This window comes from Abramis brama (genome assembly GCF_963993115.1).
Source record: "Abramis brama genome assembly, chromosome: 23".
Classification (NCBI taxonomy): domain Eukaryota; kingdom Metazoa; phylum Chordata; class Actinopteri; order Cypriniformes; family Leuciscidae; genus Abramis; species Abramis brama.
This window is the reverse complement of record NC_139985.1, coordinates 9,204,802-9,230,887: the sequence shown is the minus strand read 5'-3', so window position 1 is coordinate 9,230,887 and position 26,086 is coordinate 9,204,802. Positions and strand designations below refer to the sequence as shown.

Below are 26,086 nucleotides of genomic sequence, written 5' to 3'. Positions count from 1 at the left end.
TAATCTTTGTTCTTCAAGGTTTCAGGGGCTTTTGGGGCCCTTAACGTGCTCAAAAACTCTTGAAACTTTCCACACAGGTCAGAACCCACAGTCATCAGAGCCGGGCTGAAGCTGGTACCCGGGCGTGGCAGGGGGGCTCAACAGCGCCCCCTTGGACACGGTCTAAAAACTTGGTCTATATATCAAACACGCTTGCATGAATTAATATGAAACTCGGTACACATATAGATCTCATCGGGCCGAACAACTTCCGCACTCTAAGTTATTAGCTCCGCCCAACAGGAAGTCGGCTATTATGGGTTGTTTGAAAAACGCATGCTGTGGAATTTGATGTACTCATCCTAGAGAATTCATCCAATCGCCTCCAAACTCGGTCAGCATGAAGTCAAGACATTGAGGATGATAAATTCCGGACGGATTTTTGATGTCTCGAACGGTTTGGCCGTGGCGAGGAAACAATGGCGAGAAAAGAGAAACACGAAGTAATATAACTTCTGCATACGTTAACTGATCTTGATGAAACTTCAGCAGTGTGTTCGTGGTAAGAGGCCGATCAGATGGATGTAACTATTGGGAGTCAAAGTTATAGCGCCACCAACTGGCATATATATATATATATATATATATATATATATATATATAAATATAGCTGCGAGCAGCGATGGAGGGCCCAAGCCGGTGACACCGCCACCCCGGTGGCTTTAGTGTAACTAAAGGCACCAGGGTGGCGGTGCCACCGGCTTGGGCCCGCAATCGCTGCTCGCAGCTATATTTTACAAATGTGTTCGATGCAGCTCAGTATACGCAACAACTGAGGATATTAGAAGACATGTTTGTCTTAAGTTTTATTGTATAAATATAGGATATCAACATAATGATGTAGTTTATATTTTCAGCTTCATTGCAAGTGTATGACATTTGGTATAGAAATAAACAATTAAGTGCTAAAAATGAGAAAGAAAATACAGGGTATTAAAACAGTATGAACTACAAATAAAGTCAGTATGTGAGGCTAAATAGATGTGTTTTAGTCTGAATTAGGTAAGATGTGTGCTTCCATTTTAGTTTCAGCAATCCCTTCACTCGATTGATGTTCTCTTTTGTTCTGGGCGGCAAGTGCAGTAACTGTAACATCGGGCATATTTTGTAGTATTAAACACATATTTATACCGACTTCATCAGGATCCGAAAATTCTTTACAAATAACACAAAGAATGGCCTCCTCAGCTGCCATAGTTGCAACTCTTGCGTCATCAGAACAGTGTGTTCAATGCATCACCGTTCCTGTTTAAAAAACGTTGTGCAACGTTTTGTCGGGGCTGAACGCAGCCCTGGTTTGAAAGTTGTTGGAAACAGTCGGGATAATGTAAGTACACAACTAAAAAAAATATATAACATAGATATAGTGATTTTTGCTATTTTTAAAGCAAAAAAGTTACTTATTGTGCCTTTAATGAGCTAATTGTTGCAAATATGACCTAGCCAACTTATGGATGTTAATAATTATTAATATTTTAGTAGACAAGTAAAGGTGTCATATGAAAAAAATCACTTCTTTTCAGTCCCTAGTTTTGGTGTGGTAACGGAAAAAGCAAAAAGTGTAGGCTACCAACTGAACTCAGTCTACCCTATTAACCTACTAGAGCATGTTCGCACGTGCGCACTCTTCAAGAACGACGCTTTAAATCTCTCGACAAATTAAAAGACGTAAACGACATTTGTATGTCTATTCTAGATAAAAGGTAGCCTATAGATTGAATGTCAGCTTGCTTATTTGGCTCAAGATAAGAATTCATTGAGTCCACATCATATCACATGACAAACAAGAAACTCTGCTTCTAACCACAGCTAACCACCGCTCCAGACCGGTCGTTGAACTTTGCTTTGCTTTTTGCGAATATTCGTTGGAACGATGGCTTGAAACGCACCCCAGCTTGTCATAGAGTTAAAAACATTTTTTGTCTTTTAAGTTCATTTTAATAAGTAGGCCATGTTATATTATTACCTCATGCTTTGGATAGGTTTATTAGGGAACATTTTGAAATCATTGCTTAATTTGTTTTGGTATGCAAAGAGATCTGTAAGGCCAATGAGCACGCACAAACCTCATGCGTTTGTATAATTTCTATTACAACTTCCTTTTCCTACCACATCAGAGTTACCAACTTAGAAAAGGCAGTGTTTCCAGAGTCAGGGCTCACATTCTTCATTCATCAGCACATTAATCAACATGGCAGCAGAGGTATGCAATTTTGTTTCAACAGATTAATCTTTTTATAATTACATATATAGCAAAATAAAAGGGAACACTTTACAGTAAGGTATTACATTAGTTAATTCGTTAAGTAACATAAACTAACAATGAGAAAACTATTTTTACAGCATTTAACAACCTTTGTTAATGTAAGTTAATAAAAATGTACATGTTCATATTAGTTCACAGTGCATTAACTGATGTTAACAGATGCCAGTTTTGATCTTAAAATTAGCAAATGCTGTGATTTACACAAACTAAGATTAATAAATGCTGTAGAAGTATGGTTCATTTTTAATTCATGTTAACAAATGAAGTGTTATTAAAGTTTTACAAAAAAAAGTAATTGATCAATGTCTGTATTATATCTATAATCTGTCTATCTATCGTATATCTATTTATCGTATGTCTATCGATCGTATATCTGTATCTGTCTGTCTGTCTGTCAATCAATCTATTTATCTATCTCTCTATCTTTCTGTCTGTATATCTATCATCTGTCTGTCTGTCTATCTATCTATCATATATCTGTATATCTATCATCTGTCTGTCTGTCTATCTATCTATCTATAGTCTGTCTATCTATCTATCATATATCTGTATATCTATCATCTGTCTGTCTGTCTATCTCTATCTTTCTGTCTGTCTATCTATCTATCTATCTATCTATCTATCGTCTGTCTGTCTATCTCTATCTATCGTCTATCTATCTGTCTATCTATCGTCTGTCTGTCTATCTCTATCTTTCTGTCTGTCTCTATCTATCTATCTATCTATCTATCTACAAAGGGAGATAAACTCTAGATAAGTAGCAAAAAAAGAAAATTGTAATTTTTTTGTCTTTAAGTTCATTTTAACAGGTATGTTATATTATTATAATAAATATAAATTAAAAAATAAAAATATAGCAATTGATCAATGTCTGTAAGTAACATGTGGCATTTAGTGTTCTCTGTGACCCAGTTTACCCATGTTCTGTTTAGTTAATTTGGTTTCAACTGTGTTCTGTAATTAATCTCATTAGCTCATTTATTTGGTTCCTGCTTATAAGTCCTCAGTTCTCCCTCAGTGTTTGTCAGTTCTCGTTTATGTTGGTATGTATATTATTCATGTCTGCAGTTTATTTATTAAAGTTGATGTTCTAGCATTCTCCTTTCATCTTCGTGAGTTTATCCTACACGTAATGTTACACTGTATTAGTGACTCCTGACAGTCACTCCTACTCTATTTATTCACAAAGGGAGATAAACTCTAGATGATAAGTAGCAGAAAAATCAAGGCCTTTTCTGATGTTCTATCTAAAGGATCCTTTTCTACTCGATCACATCCATGTTTATGACACGAGAGAAATGAAACTGATTTTTTTACTATGGCCTTTTAGCCAAGTCAGAATGATCATGTGATCATGTGTGGGCGGCGTTTGAAACAAATATTTTCGAGACCACCTCTTTGTGGTTCATTTCTAAATCCTTTGTGTTTTCAACTGCACTGAAGCAAATAATTTCCTCTCGTAGACTGTACACCATCCGAGCCCTGGAAAAACAGATGAGCGTGAATCTGAGGACAAGTGTGGCACGAAAAGGAAGATGAAACTGAGATTCAGCCTGACCATGTTAAGTGAGGAAGATTTGGAGAATGGTGGGCATCAGAAACAGTCACATCCTATGAAAACTGAGTCGATAGATGAGGACATTGAGGACGACTGTTTCGATGATGACGATCAGCTGCTTGTTTCCCTGGCAAACATGAGCTTCAATCTGGTTGATGACCAAAGCCCCGACACTGACGAACCTTCCTGTAGCTGTGATCACCAATTTAATGAAGTTGTGGTCACCTCTGAGCAAGCTGATTTTGGCATTAGTAAGAAACATTCAATAATCTTTTATTCCTCACCTTTTTTATTCATTTGAATTAACTAATTTTGAAGTGACCGTTCCATTTTTATTGTTCATAAGAAACTACAACCCCATATTTAAAAATGTTCTAATTCTGCTGCCTTTTTCACAGTTTCTACACAAATTGGAGAACTGATTACAGGAAAAAGCCATTTGTTCCTGAAGTCAAAATCAGTCAAAAAGTATATTGCATCCGGTCAGCGTGATCAGATATGTTTGGTGGACACTATGTCAGGTTTGTATGTTCAATATATATATATTTATGCCACTTTTCCTTGTGGCAGTCCTATTTTTGTTTTTGTTTTAAAAATGACATTTCTTCCACATATTTTGAATTTATTCAGCAAAAATCTCCATCCTCCAATGCATGGCCACCAAAGACACAGGATTGTGTGTTCCTGTTGTGCTGAACTTCACTGGCACAAATAACTACTTCTGCTGCACCAATGAAGGAGACAAAAAGATGTTGAAAATTAAAGTAAGTTTTCAATAATGTTCTCTGTTTCTTGCCTTTGCATTCGAGCTTTGTTAGGGCTGCATATTGTGTCATTTGTATCTTAATATTTTCTGAACGGCATGACATTGGGATATAAAATTCAGAAAATAAGATATATTTACAAAGTCTCCCTGCTCATGCAAAATTACTCGCCAATCGATTTTTTGTCCCATAAGCTGCAGTTAAACAAAATTGTTTATTTCAGACCGAAAAAACGCTAGACATCTCTGGAGATGATCCAGAAAAAACAGCCCTTGTTTTCTACATGACTGTAGCCCCGTCGGGTCACCGGCATTTTGAGTCAGCGCTCCACAGAGGATGGTTCATTCACACTGTGGACAATGGCCCTGTGAAACTGGAGCCAAGAGGCGTACTTACATCCAGCGACTGCTTTGACTTAATCGAGACTGATGCCACAAAAATCCTTAACATTTTAAAATAAAGATTTTATTCAGAATGTGCTTCTTTTTTGCATTTTTATGCTGAACTGCTTTTTATTATATTGTAGTACCACATCACTGGGTATGTTTTTATAGTATGTAAAACAACAACAACAACATTCTATATACTTTATCCATATATTTATAATATTAATCTATTTACATCTGTCTGCATAAGCTATTAGCAATTTGAGCCATCCTGATGGTTACAGTAAATTCATCATTTGTCATTATGTGTTAATGTATCTTTTTTACACTTTTCCATCAGACATTTAAATAAACATTTGTGGGGGGAAAAAGTGATCTGTTCATTGTATTAGAAAATAAAAAAGTCTCCAAACGCATGCAATGATGTGGAAGCTTTTTTCATCACTCTCAATTCTGATGTTTTTGAAAACCCCTTTTTCTTTACAGTCCTGTTTGTTCAATGTCTTGCTCGAAGGCTTTGTTTACTTCTCCTTCATCTGAATTCTCATATGGGTTCATAGTCTCCTCGGCCTTCTTAGCTTTCCTGAAAAATTTGGAAATATAATCATTCAGTCACTCAGCTGACAAAAATCTGTTATAAGAATGTTTTGCTAGCGTTCAAATTAAGTAATGAAAATGTTATTTCTGAATGTTTTCTGAACGTTCAAAATGTCCTGTTTGTAAAAAAAAAAAAAAAAAGTTAAACGTTTTTCTTGTTTTTTTGCGAATGTTGGGAACATTCAATTATAAAATTTTGCAAACATTATGGTTAATGTTACTTTTGAATGCTCTCTGAACATTCTGACGAACTGACATTTTTCAGGAAAAAAGTTCCATAAATAACATTTTTGTGCTAACAATTTGACTGTCAGCGTTACTGGAAAAATGTTTATTCAAAACCTTGAGAGAACCTTGCAAGAACATTAGCCATAATTCTGAGATGTTAGCTAACGTCTGAAACAAGTTCAGTTTTTGCAACAATGTAAGAAATTCAAAAACAAACTAGCTGTGGTCAAAATGTGGATTTCAATATTTTTGAAGCTCATATTTTACTATTTCTATAGAAAATAATTATTATAATGTGTATAATCCATAATATGGATGCTAAAAATAAAGTGTTACTTATTGTATTGTCCCAGAAAAGGATGTTGGATTATGTCATATTTGTATATATTGTCTACAATGCATGTAGCTATACAGTATGTAGCTGCTATGATGATGCAATTCCACCAATCTGTTATACGAACAAGAATTGCATAATTCACTGTCACTAAAATGTTTCTAAACCACGTTCGATGATTGACTCATTTTTGAAGGGGCTTCCCTTCTAGTACTTACTTCTTCCTGTTTAATATCCCTGTGGTAATAAGATAAATCCCTCCACACACAGTTACTCCCATTACCACTCCAAACACCACCAGCCAAACTGTGATTTTTTCCTCTTTGGGTGGAGCTAATGTTGTTTGCAGCCCAACAAATTCCAGTGTTTCATCATTGAGTAGAAATGCACCATTGATACGTTCTCTTGACAGCCTGGGAAGAGTTAACAAGGGAAATTCTTTAGTCACAGGAACAATTGCTTTAGTTCCTCATAATGTTACGACACCCAATATTCATTCAATTATTTCCAAAATATTAAAATGTATTCAGTCGTTGAGTTGAGATTAAGAATAAAACATGGAATAATCACAATAATATTCAGTTTTCAAATGTTTTATATCAATAAAATAGTTTATAGTTAATATATTAAAATATATTCATAATATATAAATAGTATATATATATATATATATATATATATATATATATATATATATAATATTATATAATCTAAATAATATATATATATATATATATATATATATAAAATCTAAATAATAATCATGTATTATTCAATATACAATATTTAATGTTTTTTATTTCTATATTTTTATATAGTATGGTTTCAAGAAATACCAGATAGCCTCTTCTACTTCCGCCTTAGGAATAATTGTGTCTGGTATGGTTGGATCCATCACAACAAAATAAAAGGAGATTCTGGCGGTCTCATCGTACGTGTGGATGTTCTCTGGCCTGCGTGCAACAAATATGTTCATTTTATGATGAAAATGATTCAGGTCTCATTACTCTGATGTGCACTTAGTGAAGGATAAGGATACTTACATGAAATTCTTTTCTATTTTCTTTACTTCCAAGTAGTACTGGCGCATGGCAAAGCCCATAGTGGACTTAAAGAGATACATTTCATTTGTATTCCAGGGATACTGGAGATAAGAATGAACAACAATTAGCAAATTAACATTCTATTTGTATCTGTAATTCATTATGAGTGTTCAAATTGAAAGAGACTCACTGCTTTATCTCCCATGGCAGATTTTAGGCTTATTCTGACTTTGAAGGCGTTTTCTGAATCTACACGATTTAAATAGGAAGCTGTGAGTAAGACAATACGCCTAATGAAAAACGTTGTCATTTTTCAACAGACAGCATGTTGGCATGTCAATACTGGAACTTTATTTGGACTGTATTGATGGATGAAGGTAATATAATTTAACCATTGATTTATTATTAATAGAATGTACAGAAATGTAACCATTTTTAAGTACACCCCCTCATTTAGTAGTTACATTTCCTTGTTGTTTCTTACATCTATCAGTTTCTCACATTAACTGGGAGGAATTTTACTTTCTGTAAAAGAAAAGTAAGGTTTATGTTCAAATGAAATACTAACTTGGGTTGATATTGACGTTCCAGCCGGGCACTCTGTTGTTCTTCTGGTTCTCCTGCTTTAGCCACTCCATGAGAGTGCTGAAGTAATGTAGCAGTGGCTGGGAGTCTATCCTCGTGGTTCCTGCAATATCTTCCAGAGCACGAGTCCAAGACACGGATCGGCCTAACTCAAGCATATGCCTGCGGACCATCGAAGAATACAAGTCTATTGCAGTGTAAAGTTAAAAGTAGAAAGTATATCAGTAAGCAATATCAAAGACACAAAGCATTCTGCACACCTGAGTTTGTTCCCAGCTTCGGTTGAGTTGGTAATGTCACATTTGTGAAGGGGACCGGTGTGGCCAGCTGCCTCACATAATGCCTCTTGAAACTGGAACTGATATATGGTTCTAGTGAAGTACCTATTAGAGAAACCAGACATAGCTATTCATATGACTATTAGCCATAGATTTAGCCTATACTGTATTGCACAAAGAAAGACTTAATTCTGACTTAATTCAGAAAATAATTCTGGCTATACAAATCATTTCAGATTCACAAGCTCTCGGTTTGATTTGATTCTATATTTTAAAAAAAGTTGATTTAAATAATTTAAATACTTTGGTCAGTTCAAGAATAATTTATGCAATTTTTTTATTTGACAGATTTAAAAGAACAGTTTCATGTCTATCCTTGTATTGTTCAACTGGTCGAGATTTATATGGTTTTTAATAAGTAATACAGTACTTATAGAGAGAGGAATTAGTACAGCAATCTAATTACACTGTTGAAGATGTCATTAATAGCTAGTAATGAATTACTTCTTTAGAGTAACTTACCCAACACTGGTTTATAAAGTGCATTTTGTTTAAATATGAAAAAAATTCTTTCTTTCAGGTTGAAAAAGGTTTGAAAAAAATTCTTTCTCAGCTAATGCTGCAAATAACACAATCAGGTTTTTTCTTTTTAAAGAACCAGCTCAATTGAAAGTACTGGCTCAAAAGAGTCATTTGTTTTTTGAATTGAGTTACCCTGGTCGCGCACTATGTTCTGATTCACTACAAAGAACCGTCTCAAAAGAGTCATTTGTGTCTGGAATATATGCAATGTATGTTTCTATTCACTAAAAAGAACTGGCTCGTAATTTGTTCATGAATTGGACTACATAGGTCGCGTTGCATGTTTGTTCTGTGCGGTCTGCAAAGATCTCAATATAAAGACGTTTCTGGCTATTATTTCGTGGTAAACTGTATTTTTATTGCATTGCCTTTAACACAGACTTCACATTCACAACTAATGTGAAATATGGACTGTTTTAAGATTTGATATCAGGACTGTTCAATTAAAAACGCAACTTATGCAGTGACAAAGACAATCGGCACTTTGTCAAATGCAACCCTTTATTAATACAGATTGCATTACCTGATAAAAGAATAATCCCCAGACACATGGAAAAGTGCAGGTGGGTCACAATACGACTCATCTCTGGGCACAGCCTCAGCCACTCCAACTAGCTCTCTCCTGCGGTAACAAATGTGATGAGCCACACTGAATAAAACTTCACAATGTTTGGATTCTGATCCTACGTTTCTTCTTTCACTCACTTCATTTGCCACCAGCGGAGCATCCACTCGTCTTTGGGAATTGTCTCTTTAAAGGCTTGCCACCTCCATTCCTCCAGCATGTAGGTGAAGGGCAGAGTGGCCACGATGGTGAGGGCCTGCTTCAACAGGAAATTAATCTCGGTCTCTGTGCATACAGAAAACGTTTTGGTAAAGAATGATCTGCTAAAATCAGTTTATGTTCATTTAGATGAAGTCAGACTCCTGACTCGGCATGCAATGGCCCTTTACCATAGTCCTCCTTGAAATCAGAAGGCAGAAGGCCCAATGACTGCAGGTGAGAAGGAGTGGCAGCAGAAAGAGACATGATCTCTCCCACAGCCTCATGGAAGCCTTCGTTAGCACCATCTCTCAGCAGGTATGAGAGGTTACGGTAGGCCATTTGGTATTGGTTATGTCCCATCTCATGGTGAACAGTTAAGAAATCATCCATGTTCACTTTAGTGCACATTTTGATTCTGTAAAAAAAAAAAAAAAAATTCATTTAAAATTAATAATTGCTATACTTTTGAAATGTTCTATTGATGATAATGCTGAAAATTCAGGTTTGCCATCACAGAAATTTTAAAATAACTTCAAATGGAAAGTTATTTTAAATTGTAATATTTTACAGTATTAAGGTTTTTTATCAAATAAATGTAAACAGCAAAAGAAAATAACTGAACTGAATTCTTTAAATTAGTATCTTGTCTACCAGTTAGTCATTACCAAGCATAGCAGTATTATCAGCCCCACCTGAAGTCCTCTTTGTTTCCCATGTCCCATGCGGTAGGATGGCACACCACATCTCTTCCTTCAGGTTTAATAAACATTGAGTTTGTCCAGAAGTTGTCAAACATTGCAGACATGTTTACGGACATAAAGAATTTTTCTGCCTCTTTAAACAGGCGCATTTCATCCCAGCCCTGAAATGTACAGAGGTATCAAATAATTAGAAAAAAAAGAAGAAAAAAAAAGAGCATGACTCCATAATCTTCAGGGATGCTTTTATTGCTCCAGCTAAAGAACAAAATGATTAATAGAATAGATTACATTTAATCTTTGATCAAATAAAATGTGAACTGACCTTGTACTGTTAAACATATATAAAGATAAAAGATAAAACCTCGGAGATAAAGAGACGCTCAGCTCAGAGCAAAAGGGTAGGGTATAGAAATAAACAAGAGTCACATGTCTTACCTGGGCCACCATTGCAGAGCTCACATCAATATCAGGCTTTTCTGGATACGGGATCATGAGAGGATACAGATTGGTCCAAAACCTACCCCACATATCACCTGAATGCGAAATGTCAGAAAATATCACCATTATCTCCACATTTCATCAGACAGCACTATATCCTATTAGCATATACGTATTATATTATCTGTCATTAATACCACTGTTTTGGCACTGTGAATCACTTAATAATTTTCCATATATTACCAAGCAGATGTGCTGGAAGGCAACCGTCAGAAGCGATGTGTCCAGGATAGACGCCTTGCAGTTTTGCTCTCACATAAGCATGAAGCTCTTTATACAATGGTAAGATCTGGAACATCATATTAAGTGTGAGTTTCTGAATCAAAACCAAAGAAAGTCTTATTTTGACTTTTTTTTTTGGACCAACCTCCTTGTAAACGCGCCTGGCATCTTCCATAACTTGGTCTCGGGAGTAACTGTATTCAGGTCCATCAATGGTTTCGTAATCCCCCCTCCAATAATCTCCATGGTCTTCGTACTCTTTCAGAAAAAATAAAATTAAGTGAACAACTTTTATTGTTGGCCACCACCACATTAGCTGTCCATGTAGTTAAAGCAATAAAAGCAAAGGTGTAACAATTTCTGCTAACTAAAAACATATTTCATAAGGGGAAAAGAGTTCGTACTGTTAAGTTTGGCGGCTTCGTTTTTCAGATCGACATATTTCTCATACAGGGGTCTCATCTTCATCCCTGTCGCCACTCTCCAGCCCTCCCACACATTCAGACGCTCGTGGTAGTCTCTGCTGTTCGCCATGATGCTCTCTAGGCCTAGTGAATGAAAAATGAATTAAAGTCAGGTGAATTGGTAGTTTATGTTAAAAAGACATTGGATCACATGATCCTTTAGAAATCATTCTAATATGCTGATTTGATGCTCAAGAAACATTTCTTAATATCAATGTTAAGAACAGTTGTGCTGCAGTTTTTTTTGGGAGGGATTCTGATCGCAAACCTTTGAAAAGTAGTGTTCAGTAAAAACATCCTTATGTTTTCTTACAAATCTGATAAAGAAATTGCTCCAGTCAACTTTGCAAACTCAGACTATTTTTAGGGTACAAATCTTTGAATTCTGAGGATTTCACTTTGATCAATTAAACTGAGAGCTCTTATTGAAAACTAACTGAATATACAACATCTGTTTCTCAAATTCTGTGAATCTTTCTGCAGTGTTTGGGCCTGGTGATTCATCATTGAATCTTTATTAAATCTTAAATGATTATGACTCAACAATCTTTTCTGGCCATTTTACCTTTCCTTCATCTTATGTTTCAAATATTATATCCACTTTTTCTAATAAACAATGTTCTGACCACGTTCAACAATGGATCTGAGAATAGAAACTGACAGTTCCCTTTTTCAGGTTTGTACACGTGTATGAATGAAGCAGATCATAGAAGCCTTTTATACAGATCTTTTATTATCATGAGTATAAAAACAAGGTATCTGTTAATGATCCTGAGATTACGCTTTATCATTAGGATGGTGATATGTATGCGGACATTACCTGGCTCCAAAGTCTGACAGTCAGAGGGGTCGTCCATTTTGCACACAGTCGCTGTGTTGTAAATAGTGCTCATCTGTGACATTATGTCCCTCAACTGTGATACAAAAGGCATTCAGAGTATTTAAGTTTTAATACACATGCAGGAGAAGTGAAACATGAAAGTGTGGTGGAAAACATGGGTGAGGTGACATTATTGTAAATCAGCAATGTCATACTTACTTCGCTAGCCTTGTCAGGTGAAAGTGCCCCTGCTCCTTTATCTTGGAGCTTTTGGAGCTGCATTATAATCTCTGGATCGGAGATCTGATCGATAGGGAAGGCACTGGAATCCTCTGACTTCTTGTTGTAGTATTCGCTCCAGACTGCATATTCTTCAGCCTGAAGAGAAGTTTAAAGAGTTCTCATTATAGAACACCCAATCAGCTGAATGGGTTAAAACTGTCTGCAGAAGATAGAAAGAGATGCTCAACTTGTCATGAAACACCCATATCCAATTACTACTACCGTTGTTCAATTATTATTTTCACCAACAATTAGATAATTTGTGATTTCAATAACTAAACGAGTTAAAAACTGTCTGCAAAAGATAGAAAGAGATGCTCAACTTGACATGAATATCCATATCCAGTTTCTACTGATGTTTTTCAATTAATATTTTCCCTAAAAATTAGATATTTTGTCATTTCAATAGTTGAACTGGTTAAAAACTTTATTCAAAAGCTAGAAAATGATGCTTAACTAGTCAAGAACATCCATATCCAGGTGATACTGATTGTTCAATTCATATTTTCCCCAAAACATGTCTGTTTACATCACACTTACCTCTTTATCTGCATTTTCCTGGGAAATATTTGTGTTGTAGGCCCAGGATGCAAGGGAATACTGGTACACGAGATTAGATGCCTCCTCATCAAATTTATTTAAGAATTCCCTGGCTCTTTCCTCCACCGTCTGAGAGCAGGCCATGGAGGCCATGGCCAAAAGCAGGAGCCACCTAGCACACATCATGACAGCGCGTATCCCACCGACACTGACTCTGTTGTTTTCCCCATGCACGCTTTTATCAAAGGCAACTTAATTGCTTTGCCCTTTGACCAGTGCCATAACCTAATAGAGCAACATTCTGTTTGAATGCAGGTGGGTTGGTTCCAGTAAATGAGTCTCACTGGACATTGCATAACATATTTTCTGCTCAAATTACCATATTTACAGTTTAGAAAAGTTTTTTATGAATAAAACGGCAAGTTCTGTAGAACACCTGCCAACTGCCATTATGATGCTACAGTGTTCTGAACAGTTGCCAGGGTGCACATGAAATTTATCCAGAATTTGTTTATTAAAGTTTAATTGGAAAAGTCTTAAATGATTGAATAATACTTTCATGATTAAGGGGCTATTTAATTTTTTTCTAGTGATAAAGTATGTTTACAAGCTGCTTAGTTCATAAAATTAAATTACTTTTAAAAATAGATTAATAAATAAATTAGATTAATTAATTAAAACTAAATCCATAAAATCACATGATGGAACCTCTTAACAGGTTCTATGAAGCACCTGGAAAAGCCCTTTAAGGTTCTATGTAGAACATTTTCTTCTAACACGTTGCTGAATTCGGAAATGCATACTACTCTTACTATTCCTGCCATATGGTAAACATAGTAAGAGTAGGCCTATTTTAGTATATTCCGAGCGCGTCTACACCCAGCGCGGCAACAGAGTGGCTGCATCCGAAATCACTTGGGTTGCGTCCGAAAACGCATGCTCTTTTGAGTGGGTAGTTATTTTGAATAAGTAATTACTTCACGACCACTAAAGTATGTTCTATATTGTATGAATTTAATCTGGACGTACAACATTCGCCATGTTGTCATTATCATGTGACCTACCAGCGTCAGTCAGTTGCGTCGCTTAACTGCCATCAGAGAATGTCTAATAAGGCGAGAAGTTTCACTCTCAGTACAATTCCGGCTTTTGAACTGGTTGCAGTTCCACTCTGATTCCATATGAGGGCGCTCACAGGACGAGTGCAGAATGAATGGAGGTCTATGGCGCTATACACATCAAAATCCACTTTTCTCAGGATATAATTTTTTGTGTAGTAATTTGAATGTTGTATTCGAAAGGAGATGCAAAGAAATTACACATTGCTGGGTGTTAGATTTTTTAGAGTCACTTATTTGCTTTAAAAAGTATTTTAAAGTGTCAATGACGTCATACACATCGTACGACCAGAGATGCTGCTTTACGGCAATCCTTCAGTCACTTTGGTGCTTTCGCGTTTTGCACTTTCTTTTCACTCGAGGCATCGACAACACAGCTGACACAGGTAAATACACGTGCTAGAAGAGCTTTTGTTTTGTTTGTTTCTGGTCCCGCTTCGGATGCCACGATGCCATCAAGCGGTATCTCTGGTCGTAATCAGTCCTTCACTGACCAATCAGCGTTCATTAGCAGAATGCTAGCGTGTTATGGGCAACAACAACTCAACCTGTAAGAAATCAAAAGGACATAAGTACTCGTTCATTCAACTTTCGACCTATAACCCATGTTGAACTTGCAAAACCTACAATCAAATCTGAGATTTCTCAACGGCAATCGGATGAAAGAGACAAATTTAGCCGTATAGCCCCATAGACTCCCATTCATTCTGCACTCATGGACGATCGCCCCCAGTGGATCTCTGGTGGAACTACAACCAAAATTCGGTACAATAGGACTTAATAGGGAGTGGGCAGGCTCTCCGTAGACGGGCTCTGCTGCCATTCACAAATCCTCTCCCACCCATGACCTCATAGGATAAGTGTCCATCGTGCACACTTCAGAATGTGAATTTTGACATACTTCCTTTGTCTCATAGGCTACTGATTTTCACCTACAAGTATGTGATTTTGGATGCAGCCATACTCTCTTAAGTAGGAACTTAATTTGAATAAGTAATTATTTCAGGACAACGTACGTTCTATAATCTATAGTAGCCTATGAGTAGAGGTACGCGTCGCCCTGCTCTCATTATCATGTGACCTACCACCAGTGTTTCGGCTTCACTGCCATTCACAAATTCTCTCCCGTGGCCTCATGGGATAGTAAAGCTTCCATCTTATGCACACATCTCGCCGGTAAGTCATCCGGGTACTTTTTGACATAGTACTTTTGTCACACGACTCGCGCCACATCCACCGTAGACAGAATCACTGATTTTGATGTGTTCTATCTGCTTTTGGCGCGTCGCGTGGAATGGGCACGGTGTTATAACAAGCGAATCATTTCAGCATTTTATTATATTTAATTGAAATGTGGGCTTCATATACGGGCGGAGTACCTGTTGTATTCAGTAGCTAAAGCAAAACACACCGAAAAAAACTGATTTCTATAAAGAGACCTCTTTACTTGAGCAGCGAGTCCATTGTGCAAACATAATATAGGCCTATAAAAGCATAAATCACTGACCGTAAAGGCTAAAGTAGTTCTTTATCAAGATAAGGTGATGACTCAGAGAGTTCATAATAAATTGGATTGAACAGAAAGATATTTCTACAGCTGGATATTGTGCTGAGGAACAGATAAATGTTTTACATTTCTTTTGGAATAATGCCATAAATTGTTACATTGTAGCCTAATTGTTAGAACATTTTAACAATTTACGCAGGGTTTTAACGCCATATTCTCTTTTCTATTTCTAGCCTATACAATGCTCAGACAAACTTTCAGTTTTTAGTTTCAACTTTCTGAGTTTAAGCAGATTGCTAACATATCTGTTTAATGTTTATTTTAGCTCATCCATCAATGACAAGTTGTGCTTCTATCTGTTGTGTGGCTGTTTTATGGTTTCCATGTGAGGTTTTAAAGCAAAGGTTGGGTTAAGGTAAGATTATTGTTGTCAGATAAAATCCAGCACACTAGGAAAAAGTGATTAAATGTTAACTAATACAATCATGATTAATCACTACACTTTCTTTCTGTCATACATTTTCTCGGTGTTCTTAAAATTACTTATAAATAAAATGTACAATTTGTTTAATTAAATATTAAATGTATTTAAAATGCGATTTGCAACCATGTTTTATCAAACCAGCCTGTAATTCAAGTTATCCTCAATATCTGTTAACCAGATTGCATCTTTATTTTCTATATTTGATTTCTTTATTTTATAATGATAAAATAAGACACTTCCTCGTATAAATACCATATATTGCCATCACAATTCTCGCAGTTGCATAATATGACCACCAGATGGTGATATCTTTTTGAATCCTTTAAATTTTAGCTTCTGCACTGCACTGATTTTACCACGAGAGGCTGCTATACACATATTTAGATCTTTTATCTGGAGTGGCTCTGACTGATCTTCATTAGCCTATATTCATCTTCTTAATAAATAAAAAAAAGACTAAATTCTGAAAAAGTTAGAGTAACTCCTTGGTCATCACATTCACTTCTCAGATCTATACACACCACTAGGCTACCACCGTTCAGTTAACCTTGCGTATTTGAACAACAGTGTTTTTCAGCCCTAAGCATCTCTAAGTCCTCGACAAAAGAGTGGATAAAGTTTATCCGAACGATTCCTCTAACCGGAAAACCGCTGTGCTGATGTAATACTGCAGCCTTTGCTGTTCCAAAACGAGGCACGGATACTTCACGTGGTCACCTTTGTGGAAATCACAATGGAGCATTAACGTAGTTAGGGATTGTGAATGAACTTCTTCATTTCAGCAGATTGAAAAGATATTGAACTGTCTATATGGGAGACTGTAGGCCTATATTGTGCTGTAACGCAGGAAGAGTTAAAAATGTGGTTTAAAAATAAATAAATAAATAAATAAATAGATAGATAAAAAAGACACCATCCAACTTAACGTTTCAGAAAAAAACATTCCATGAACAATAATGTTTTTGTGCTAACGTTTTGACAATTGTTCATAACTTTGAGTGAACCTTGCCAGAACGTTAGATGGGAAATACATAACCACCACACCCTCCCAAATGAAGCCTATAATAGAAAATGATATTTTTTAATGCATAATAAGGTTACTTTATTTGTAGGTGTCCGCGTTACAGTGTAATCACATAAGTAGCCTGCTGAGTTATAATAATGTCTACATGTAGCCTACATAGGGTTAGTGTAAGGAATAGGGGTTGGTTTAGGGTTAGTTGCAAAATGTAAAATTAACCTGCAACAAAAAGACATCGAGTTAAAGCTGTTAAAACAAAATGCATTAATTGTTTCAAGAACACCTTCTATCTAGAACACTGGTTGCTTGACTAAATGAATTAATCAAAGCTATATACACGAGTGCCTGTTAGACCATCATCTATGGAAGCATTTTTCTTTTAAAAACTAATACGGTTAAGGCCTGGCTCGTGAATATTAATGAAGCACCTGACTGGACGCCTACCAGGCGACGTCATCGTGTCCTAATTAATATTAAAGTAGCACGCCTTCTCCATAGTAGAATGTGTAATTTCTCTCCGCTCCTGGCACAAGTAGACCAGTCCGTGTTTTTGCAAAGCCTCTCTCAATCCAACCTCAGCCTCAAAGCCCTGAAAGAACCCAGTAGCCTACCAAAAAGCATCCAGGACCAGAGGAGGAGCAGAGATTTTCACTGAGAAACCTCCATCCCTTGTGTGAGCTCCTCTAACGGGAGAGCTGAAGTGATGGCGGGTTGCGCGGAGGATTCGTGGATTTTTGCTTGACAGGCACCAGAATCTTCTGTTGGATTAGTTGATTTACTCATTTATGGGGGATTTGCATTTACCTACTGAAAAATGCCTTTTGCCAAACGGATCGTTGAGCCCCAGCTGCTGTGCAGACATCCCATCCCTAATGATGAAGGGTTACTGTTCGAGGATCTGTGCTCTATCACCAATGTGGCTCTATCCCGGACCCTGCGGCAGCTCTCCGACCTGTCCAAACACGCCTGCTCCTTATTTCAGGAGCTTGAGAACGAAATAATCTCCACAAACCAACGGGTTTGGGCTTTGCAGAACAAAATAGGCAAAATTCAGCAAACCGCCAGTGCGCTGGATCCAAAACTGGAGGCTGTGCGTAAGTAAACCATTACGCGTAAATTAAACGGCTTGGTGATTTTACACATGAAAGTGGGGTGGTTTTTAAATTATTGGAAAAGAATGAATGAGTATGTTGGTTATATGTATCAAGTCACATGTAGACACTGCCTCGAAGCTTTGCCGAGCAAATTATAATGTGTCACACGCCTGTATGCGTATAACCAACACCTGCACCGTGACCGGGTGCGCTTTTCGCTGCGAATCGAAAAACGTCTTGCCACACAGTAACCCACTTATGCATATTATTTTTTATAGTTTATATGTGTGATCGTTAAGATTTTTAAGACATAAGGAGACTGTTGGTCATTTTCAGCAGCTGTTTGGAGAGAGGGGCGTGTAGGTGCCATGGCTATTTCAATTCCACTGCTTATTAAAATAGGTAAACGCAACAGCTATCTCTGCAGGTATGACATGGTTTTTATTTCATAAAAAATTATTTTAGTCATTTTTCGATCATAATAAGAATTATATAGTGTCTTCGTTTAAAACGCATAATTGCATAATCACATCTGCCATGCGCTAAAAAAAAAAAATGTTTTTTATTATGCTCAATTTTTCCACAATCCTATTATAAAGCTGATATAAAATAAACTATTATGTCCTTGTGTCATATTAAACTGACACTGCACCCATCCAGCTAGTACAACAGAATTATATGCAAAAGATAAATCTAACCTAAAGGTTATCGGTGATGTGACATGTAAACACGACGAGACGAGATATCCTTGTCGCCCACACTTAAACAGTGGCTATGTTCTGAGAAAATGATGCATTTTACATCAAACTTCCAGGTTGTTGGATATTAAGGGTGTGGAGAGAAAATATTGTTTGGATGCACCATTAAATGCAAAGCAACATCCACCTCATATCCATGGAGAAATGTCCAAAAAGGATAGTGAAAGAGGGATATCCATAAAATATGTGATTTAAAAACCCTCCTCTTACATCATTTCAAATGCATGGGCAGATGAAACCAGGCCCCTTATTTGAAATAAAATGCTACAGCCTCAGCGCCCTTGTCAAGCCTCTGAGGAGATCATAGCCTCATGTGGATCATAGCCTCAGCACTGGGTGCTGCTGTATAGCTTTAATTATAAGCGGATGTTAAGCTGCAGTGGGGCTAAACCCAGAGCATGAACACTGCACTAGAAAGATGGAGATTTCCCCCTCTGCTTTGAGGCAAATAGAAACTTCAAACTAGCACATTTACAGAGTTTGAATATCGTTTCATTCCTGCCAATGCCTTGCGACGTGTTTTGAACCTGGTTACATCCAGGAATAAACTGATTTGACCCAAAAAAAGATTAAGCCATGTAGGTCAAGCTAGGACCTGCTGAAATAATCTGTTTCTCCCTGAGTGATTATTACCATCGGACCAAAACTACTTCACCCCCACAGCTCCTCTGCTCCTTACAGAATCAGTGTGTATTTTGGAGGACGCGTTGTTATTTGTCATGTTGCAGAGTTCAGAGCATGTCATGCCCTTGTAGCTTGGCAGAATGAGGTAAAGCTGGCAGTGTGTCTGGGTTTATTGGCGTACCTGGGTAGACTGACATCCTCCCCTGCAGGATAATACAATGTTTTCTTCTTGGCAGGAATTAAAGGACATTTCAGATATGAGCTTTGCTTTGATTGATCCACTTATCATTTGATGGCAGGGTGTTCCCGTTTCATGTGCCATCGGAGTTTATAAGAGCACCAAACTAAAAATATCCATATGACATTGGAAATTAATGTCAAACTGATTTGACCATTGATTAAAATGTTAGCCTTGTTCCCAGCTAAAAGGGAACATTCTCAAAACTTTGGCTAAGGTTCTGGCTAGTCATGAAGGGTGAACCTTGAAGAGTTCTTCCAGTAAAGTTAATAGAACGATCATTCAACGTTATCTAGTCTTTAAAAATGTTCTTAAAACATTACCACAAAAACGCTATTTATACATTGTTCATTAAACCATTTCTAGAAATGTTTTAATTGGATGTTTATCTAACATTTTTTAAATGTTATTCCTTGTTTCGGAACGTTCAGAGAACATTCAGAAGTAACGTTCCAATAAATGGAATGTTCTCTTAACGTTCGTATAACTAAGAAAAATGTTTTTATACATTTTAAAAACTGGATGTTTTGAATGTTCAGAGAACTATTAGAAATAATGTTTGCACAACTTAATTGGAACGTTAGCAAAAACTTTCTTAAAACATATTTTTTTAGCTGTGTTTTGTCAACAAGCTCTGATGAAATAATACAAAGTTCTGTCATGAAACTCTAGATGGCGCAGGCTCATTAGTCCTTAACCCAATCTGCTTACAATTACATTATTCTATAGGGTTTCCGCTGTATTGGTAGTCATGCACTGTCCCAAATGGCACACTCATATGCACTTTTGGTCTTGTGGACTTACAATGGCTCCTACATGTGTGTGTATGTTACATCCACAAGACTGTAGGGTGCCCAGTCAGTTGTCAGAAGGGTGCTCGTGAGCTCCCCCTTTGTGGGCGATATGCGCCCTCGATGCTCCACAGCAGACTTCTTCCCGACAGTCAAAGCGGCATTACATCACTGAAGTGCGGACTCGTAGGAAGACTGTGAGTGTAGGGTGCCATTTGGGACAGGGCCCAATTCAAAGGCTGCATCCTTCGAAGGCCACGAAGGTTGGACTGAGCGTTGTTAACGGTTTAGCCTATGTAGGATTGTTCTTGTCGTCTAGCAACTTCGTTGCGTTGCGGTGACGCAATCGGCCTTCGAATGCAGCCTCTGAATTGGGACACAGAAAATGAGCTTCCCCAGCTCCACCTGTATAGATCTGCTATGGGGGTGATTCATGTATGCTTGTACAGCAGCAGCATGTCTTACTTGCTCACAGCAGTGTGTTGTGTGTGTATTGGCAGTGTCAAGTTCCATACTTGCTCTGCAGCAACAGCATTTATTCCACCAAGACTAACACATTAACATTGGGTGTTTCTCAAAACCAAGAATGCAAAGAACGGACTTGTGTTCTTGGGGAGAACGCACTTGCTAATTGTTCTTGGAAGAATGAACTCACAAGGTGACGAGCACACAGAACGCTGCTGACAGTTTGAGACGATGTGTTCTTGCTGGTATTGCGCAATAATACCCCCGCACAGACGCCGTCTGCAGTACCCAAACATAACGAGAATTATTGACGATAACAGCCAGGCTTTATCGCCCAAGCCTACCCTCAGCTCAAGGGATTACTCTACAACTGTACACTACAATGTAATGTCTATAATTCATAACAATAAAGCTACGCTTATGGAGATTCTCACTTCCGAAAACGTTTGAGCACATTTTCGATTCACCATCAATTTTCGTAAAAATGTTCTCAGAAGTGAATTTAGTGATGAAATAGCGTACGAAATTGTAGAAAACGACTTGCTGTATTGACCTGCCTCTCTTTGCTCGAATGCCGAAATGAATGCTGGGATATTTCTGCCGTCAAGTTCACACAAGTTACCAACCTATGCATCCTCGGTAAAATGGGCGTGTCAAGAACACTTCCGGGATTTTTAACCGTTCTTGCCAAAATGCAAACTTGTGTATTGGGACAGTACTTGGGCAGCGACTGATGACGTTTTCACAAGTCCACAAGAACACAAGTACAGACAAGAACGCATATTGAGAAACGGCCATTGTCATACTCATTACCATGCCAAACTCTCCGAGAGTTGTCATGACAGAAATATATTTACAAAAATATATTATCTCTATATAAAAATCTTTTATCACTTTTATTATTAAAAATAACAGTAACAGCTTTTTATTTTATTGAGGCATTTATGCTTTTTTTTTTTTCATTTGTTAGGGTTCAGGCATGTCTCAAATCAACATTGTGATGATTATACATTCACTTTAACCTCCAAAGGGCTTGATTTTCTCAAACATCAAACACCTGAAGACGGTCAGGGCTATACTGTATGATTCTTACTGTGGATTTCTGAGAAAAGCCCAAAATCCAGAGATTTCCAAAAGCCTGTTCCACATCAAAAAGGTTGGATTCATCCCTGGTGTTATCCTGTAGTCTGGTTAATGTAGATAAAAGAAACTAATTACCAACAATGATAGAGTACAGTCTCCGAATGTGTTTGTACGTCGCGTGATTAAAGGAGGACAGTGTTATGCTAAAGCTGGTTGCTGTGTCTGACTTTACAGTCAAAATAAAAAGATTAAAAGCAAGGGATTTTGCTGTCTTAAGTTTTGAGGAGCACAAACTTATGCTAGTCTGTAATTTTTGCACTCTTTAACAGATGGAAAATTCTTGAGAAGCTTGACGTTTTTTCCCTAATTTCAAGATTCAGATGTTTTTATGTTTAGAGAATTAATTATGACAAAGCATTAAGAAAAGATGGACAATTAAGAAATATTACCTTGCATTTGATTCTAAAACATTGGTTGTGAACAACTGTGCTGGGGGCTCGAACTATCTCATTGTGCGTGTGATAGCCCTTTATGGCTCGATTAGTGTAAACGATCCTAATCCCATAATTGCAGTGTATTGTCATGTTATTCCAGTGATGGTGTGTGGTGCCAGGAACGACACCCTCCTGAATTTGAATGGACAGTTGGCCATATAACTTTAATTGTGACCTTTATCTCTGTAGATCCACTCCAGATCTTTTTCATTTGAAACAATCTTAAAGTAGGTTTAGATGATTTGCAAGAACCAACAGCTCCAAACTTTAATATACAAAACTCTTTTGAATTTATATTTTGAATTTGAATACAATCATTATATTATTTAATTAAATACAATAATAAAATATGTTCTAAGAACGTTTTGCTAATGTTCATATTTAGTTATGAACATTCAAAACGTCCAGTTTTATAAAGGTTTTTTTAAGAAAAATTAATGGTTATGTGAAAGTTAAGGGAACATTCCATTTTATCGTTTTGCAAACATTATGGGAATGTTGCTTTTGAACGTTCTGAAACAAGAAGTAACATTTTAAAAACAATGTTAGGCACTCAACTAAAACATTTCAGAGAACAAACTTCCATGAACAAGACATAAATGTTTTTGTTCTAACGTTTTAAGAACATTATTGAAAATCAGATAACTTTGAATTAACGTTTTAGTAATACCGTTAACTTTGAGAGAATCTTGCTAGAATGTTAGCTAAAGTTCTTAGAACAGTAAAACTACTAAATGTAGTTTCCGAGAATTCTTGTTGCAAACATCATGCATTTATAAACACACTATGCACAGCACAGTAACTCAATGTTACAGACAATAAATTCACACAATGGAATTTACAAACAATAGATAAAGTCAAAGTCATGAAATAGCTAGTGCAACATCCTGTAACAATGACAGTTGTGTGAATTGTTGTTATTATTGTGATTGTCACAGTTTTAAAATGGCTATAGTGAGGTGGGATATTAAGGTATCTAGTGCAATAATTGTGATGTAATGTATGTCCAATATATGGAGAGGGGGGTCCATATAAATCATGTCGCTGTGTCATGTGTGTGTAAGCTGACAGATAGTGTTGTTGATTATTTGGAAAAAACTAAAACTGTTCTTACATTTTGAGGTATTTGCATAATATGCTCATTAGTCTTGGTCCTGCAGGAGGACAATGCTGCAAATAATCTATACCTTTAAAGGGATAGTTCAGCCAAAAATGAAAATTCTGTCATTGATTACTCATCCTCATGTCGTTCCAAACAAGAATAATTTTTGTGTGCAAAAAAACAAAAACAACGACTTTATTCAACAATTTCTTCTCTTCCGTGTCGGTCTCTGATGCTGTTCATGTTGTAAACACAGTGCAGAAATTGTTGAATAAAGTTTTTTTTTTTTCGCACAAAATCGTTTCTTGTCACTTCATAAAATTAAGGTTGAACCACTGTAGTCACATGAACGATTTCTACAATGTCTTTACTACCTTTCTGTGCCTTGAAAGTGGCAATGACGTTGCAGTCTATGTGGGATCAGAAAGCTCTTAGATTTCATCAAAAATATCTTAAATTTGCGTTCCGAAGATGAACGAAGGTCTTACGGGTTGGAACAACATGAGGGTGAGTAATTAATGACAGAATTTTCATTTTTGGGTGAACTATCCCTTTAACAAGAGATATTCATTCTTGAAATATTTGAGCAGTGCATAAAAATGATGAGTACATACATGCATACATACATGCATCACATTGCATAACAGCACAGAACAAAAACAGCTACAGTACCTCACACAGCATTGTGTCTAGTCTTGGATCTAATCCATTCTGGGACGCTTTTCTCTTTCCATCCTGGAAGTGAGAAGGCCTGATCTGGCCTCCCCAGCGAGGATGGGTAGAGATTACCTTGCCTGGCCCCGGACCTGTTTAATTAGACAAGATCTCTCCCAGAGCATACAGCCGTTTGCAGGTTTTACTAATGAAGGGAAAGACATCAGACTGAGAAAAGTCGACTCGTAGCGACTGGAGAAACAGTTTTGACTTGTTACGCTTAACACCCTCACCAATGTGTCTAAAACAGAAACAGCCTCAACTTTGTACTGTTGAAAACTGCATTGCGTATGTATGATCTAAGGAAACCTCTGAGGTTGAATCGTTTTAATCATAATTCTTGCAATAATTGTTGCTATTCTTACACAAAAAAAAGTGAAAATAGAAATGGCATTTAAAAATGTCAACACTTTATAATAAGGTCTTATTTGTTAACATTGGTATTTGCATAAACAAATGAGCAATTTTTAAGCATTTATTATACGTTAACAATAGTTAAAATAAGACATTTAGAAAAAGATATTTTAAAAAACATGTATTATATATATATATAACAGAAGCCTGAGGGAGAGGGGCTCTAACCTTTTAACAGAGCCCACTGCAGCATCCACTCTCTTTGCTCTAAGAGCCCCTGGAGCCAAATTCATTGTCCTGTAGCTTTAGATCCCCCACCCTCACACATAGTGCATATAGTACCCATGAACAGAAAATGATTTTGTTTGTTTGTACATACAAAAATACATGTAAATGGAAATACACATATAAAAGACACAGGCAAACACTTGCAAGCCAGAAAACACACTTAGCACACACTCCTTCTTCCATTCTCTGTTTGTCTTATAATAGGTCGAGTGCTCTCTGTCTTGTTCCGTTTTGATAAGTATCATACATAAATGAGTCTCAGTGGCCTGGAATTAAAGTAGCTATGTACGGCACATCATCCTCTCAGCTCCGGGCCACTGTGTGCTCAGTTCTGATTGGTCAGATTCAGAGAGTGCTGCAGCCCATAGTTTAAATACTCGTTTGCCCACCATTTGCACACACACAGTCTTAGAGAACAAGTCTACCGTGAGCACTTGTGCATTGCCTCAGGTCAAAATAAGGATATGCATGCTTTTACTTTTGATGTTTTGATGGTTTCATCTGATGTTTGATCTAACATGCTACAGTTTGATAAAACTGCGTTTTATATTTTTATATAAACTGCGTAGTATATGTTGGAATACCAAATGTAGCACAAAACATTTAGATGCTTTGTGGAATGTGGAGAATATGGCAAGAAATGAGTTAAATGCATGGCCTACACTTATATATATATATATATATATATATATATATATATATATTCACCACATATAGGTTATTGAGAAAAGAAAAAAAAAGAAAACCAATTATTCATTATTTCTGGACTTTAGGGTGTGAAACGAAGCTGTTCTTTTCTATAGAGAGAATCTTTAATTAAAAAGGAACCTTTATTTGTATATTTTACTTCAACTGGTGGCATTTGGGCAAAAACATATGCCAATCATTTGCTTGACTGCTGGAGTCATTCCTGAGTGCAAGAGTGGCAAACTTCATGCCAAGCACACTAACTTTAAACATAGTAAAAGTGCTTTGTGTTTTACTGTATGTGCAAATCG

The 26,086-nt window shown here is 36.8% G+C and overlaps 3 protein-coding genes across 5 annotated transcripts in view; 2 read left to right on the top strand and 1 right to left on the bottom strand.

The window, feature by feature from the left end:
* Window positions 1-1,255: 1,255 nt before the first annotated feature.
* Window positions 1,256-5,429, top strand: LOC311074031 (uncharacterized protein). Of its 2 annotated transcripts, XM_084100262.1 has the most exons (6): window positions 1,346-1,366; window positions 2,157-2,242; window positions 3,769-4,114; window positions 4,262-4,384; window positions 4,494-4,627; window positions 4,851-5,429. In XM_084100262.1, the coding sequence occupies exons 2-6, from the start codon at window positions 2,231-2,233 to the stop codon at window positions 5,085-5,087; spliced, it is 852 nt and encodes a 283-aa protein (XP_083956388.1). In that variant the 5' UTR covers window positions 1,346-1,366; window positions 2,157-2,230; the 3' UTR covers window positions 5,088-5,429. The 2 variants fall into 2 exon arrangements, with proteins under 2 accessions (XP_083956387.1, XP_083956388.1); XM_084100261.1 differs by lacking the exon at window positions 2,157-2,242 and having other exon boundaries at window positions 1,256-1,366.
* On the bottom strand, window positions 5,358-13,258 carry ace2 (angiotensin I converting enzyme 2). Of its 2 annotated transcripts, none has more exons than XM_084100241.1 (18): window positions 12,954-13,258; window positions 12,351-12,509; window positions 12,132-12,225; window positions 11,252-11,395; window positions 10,993-11,105; window positions 10,809-10,914; window positions 10,563-10,660; window positions 10,119-10,288; window positions 9,615-9,841; window positions 9,366-9,510; window positions 9,184-9,282; window positions 8,061-8,183; window positions 7,784-7,962; window positions 7,406-7,464; window positions 7,216-7,316; window positions 7,009-7,125; window positions 6,391-6,585; window positions 5,358-5,596 (listed from the first exon to the last, which is right to left on the bottom strand). In XM_084100241.1, the coding sequence occupies exons 1-18, from the start codon at window positions 13,137-13,139 to the stop codon at window positions 5,494-5,496; spliced, it is 2,418 nt and encodes an 805-aa protein (XP_083956367.1). In that variant the 5' UTR covers window positions 13,140-13,258; the 3' UTR covers window positions 5,358-5,493. The 2 variants fall into 2 exon arrangements, with proteins under 2 accessions (XP_083956367.1, XP_083956366.1); XM_084100240.1 differs by having other exon boundaries at window positions 5,422-5,596; window positions 7,406-7,485; window positions 12,954-13,243.
* A 4,565-nt stretch (window positions 13,259-17,823) lies between these two features.
* The window catches only part of nhsb (Nance-Horan syndrome b (congenital cataracts and dental anomalies)), a 56,521-nt gene continuing 48,258 nt past the window's right edge, over window positions 17,824-26,086 (top strand). Inside the window, exon 1 of the mRNA XM_084100229.1 lies at window positions 17,824-18,177. Coding sequence (XP_083956355.1) covers window positions 17,898-18,177 — 280 coding nt within the window. The 5' untranslated portion in view covers window positions 17,824-17,897. The remainder of the gene's footprint in view (window positions 18,178-26,086) is intronic.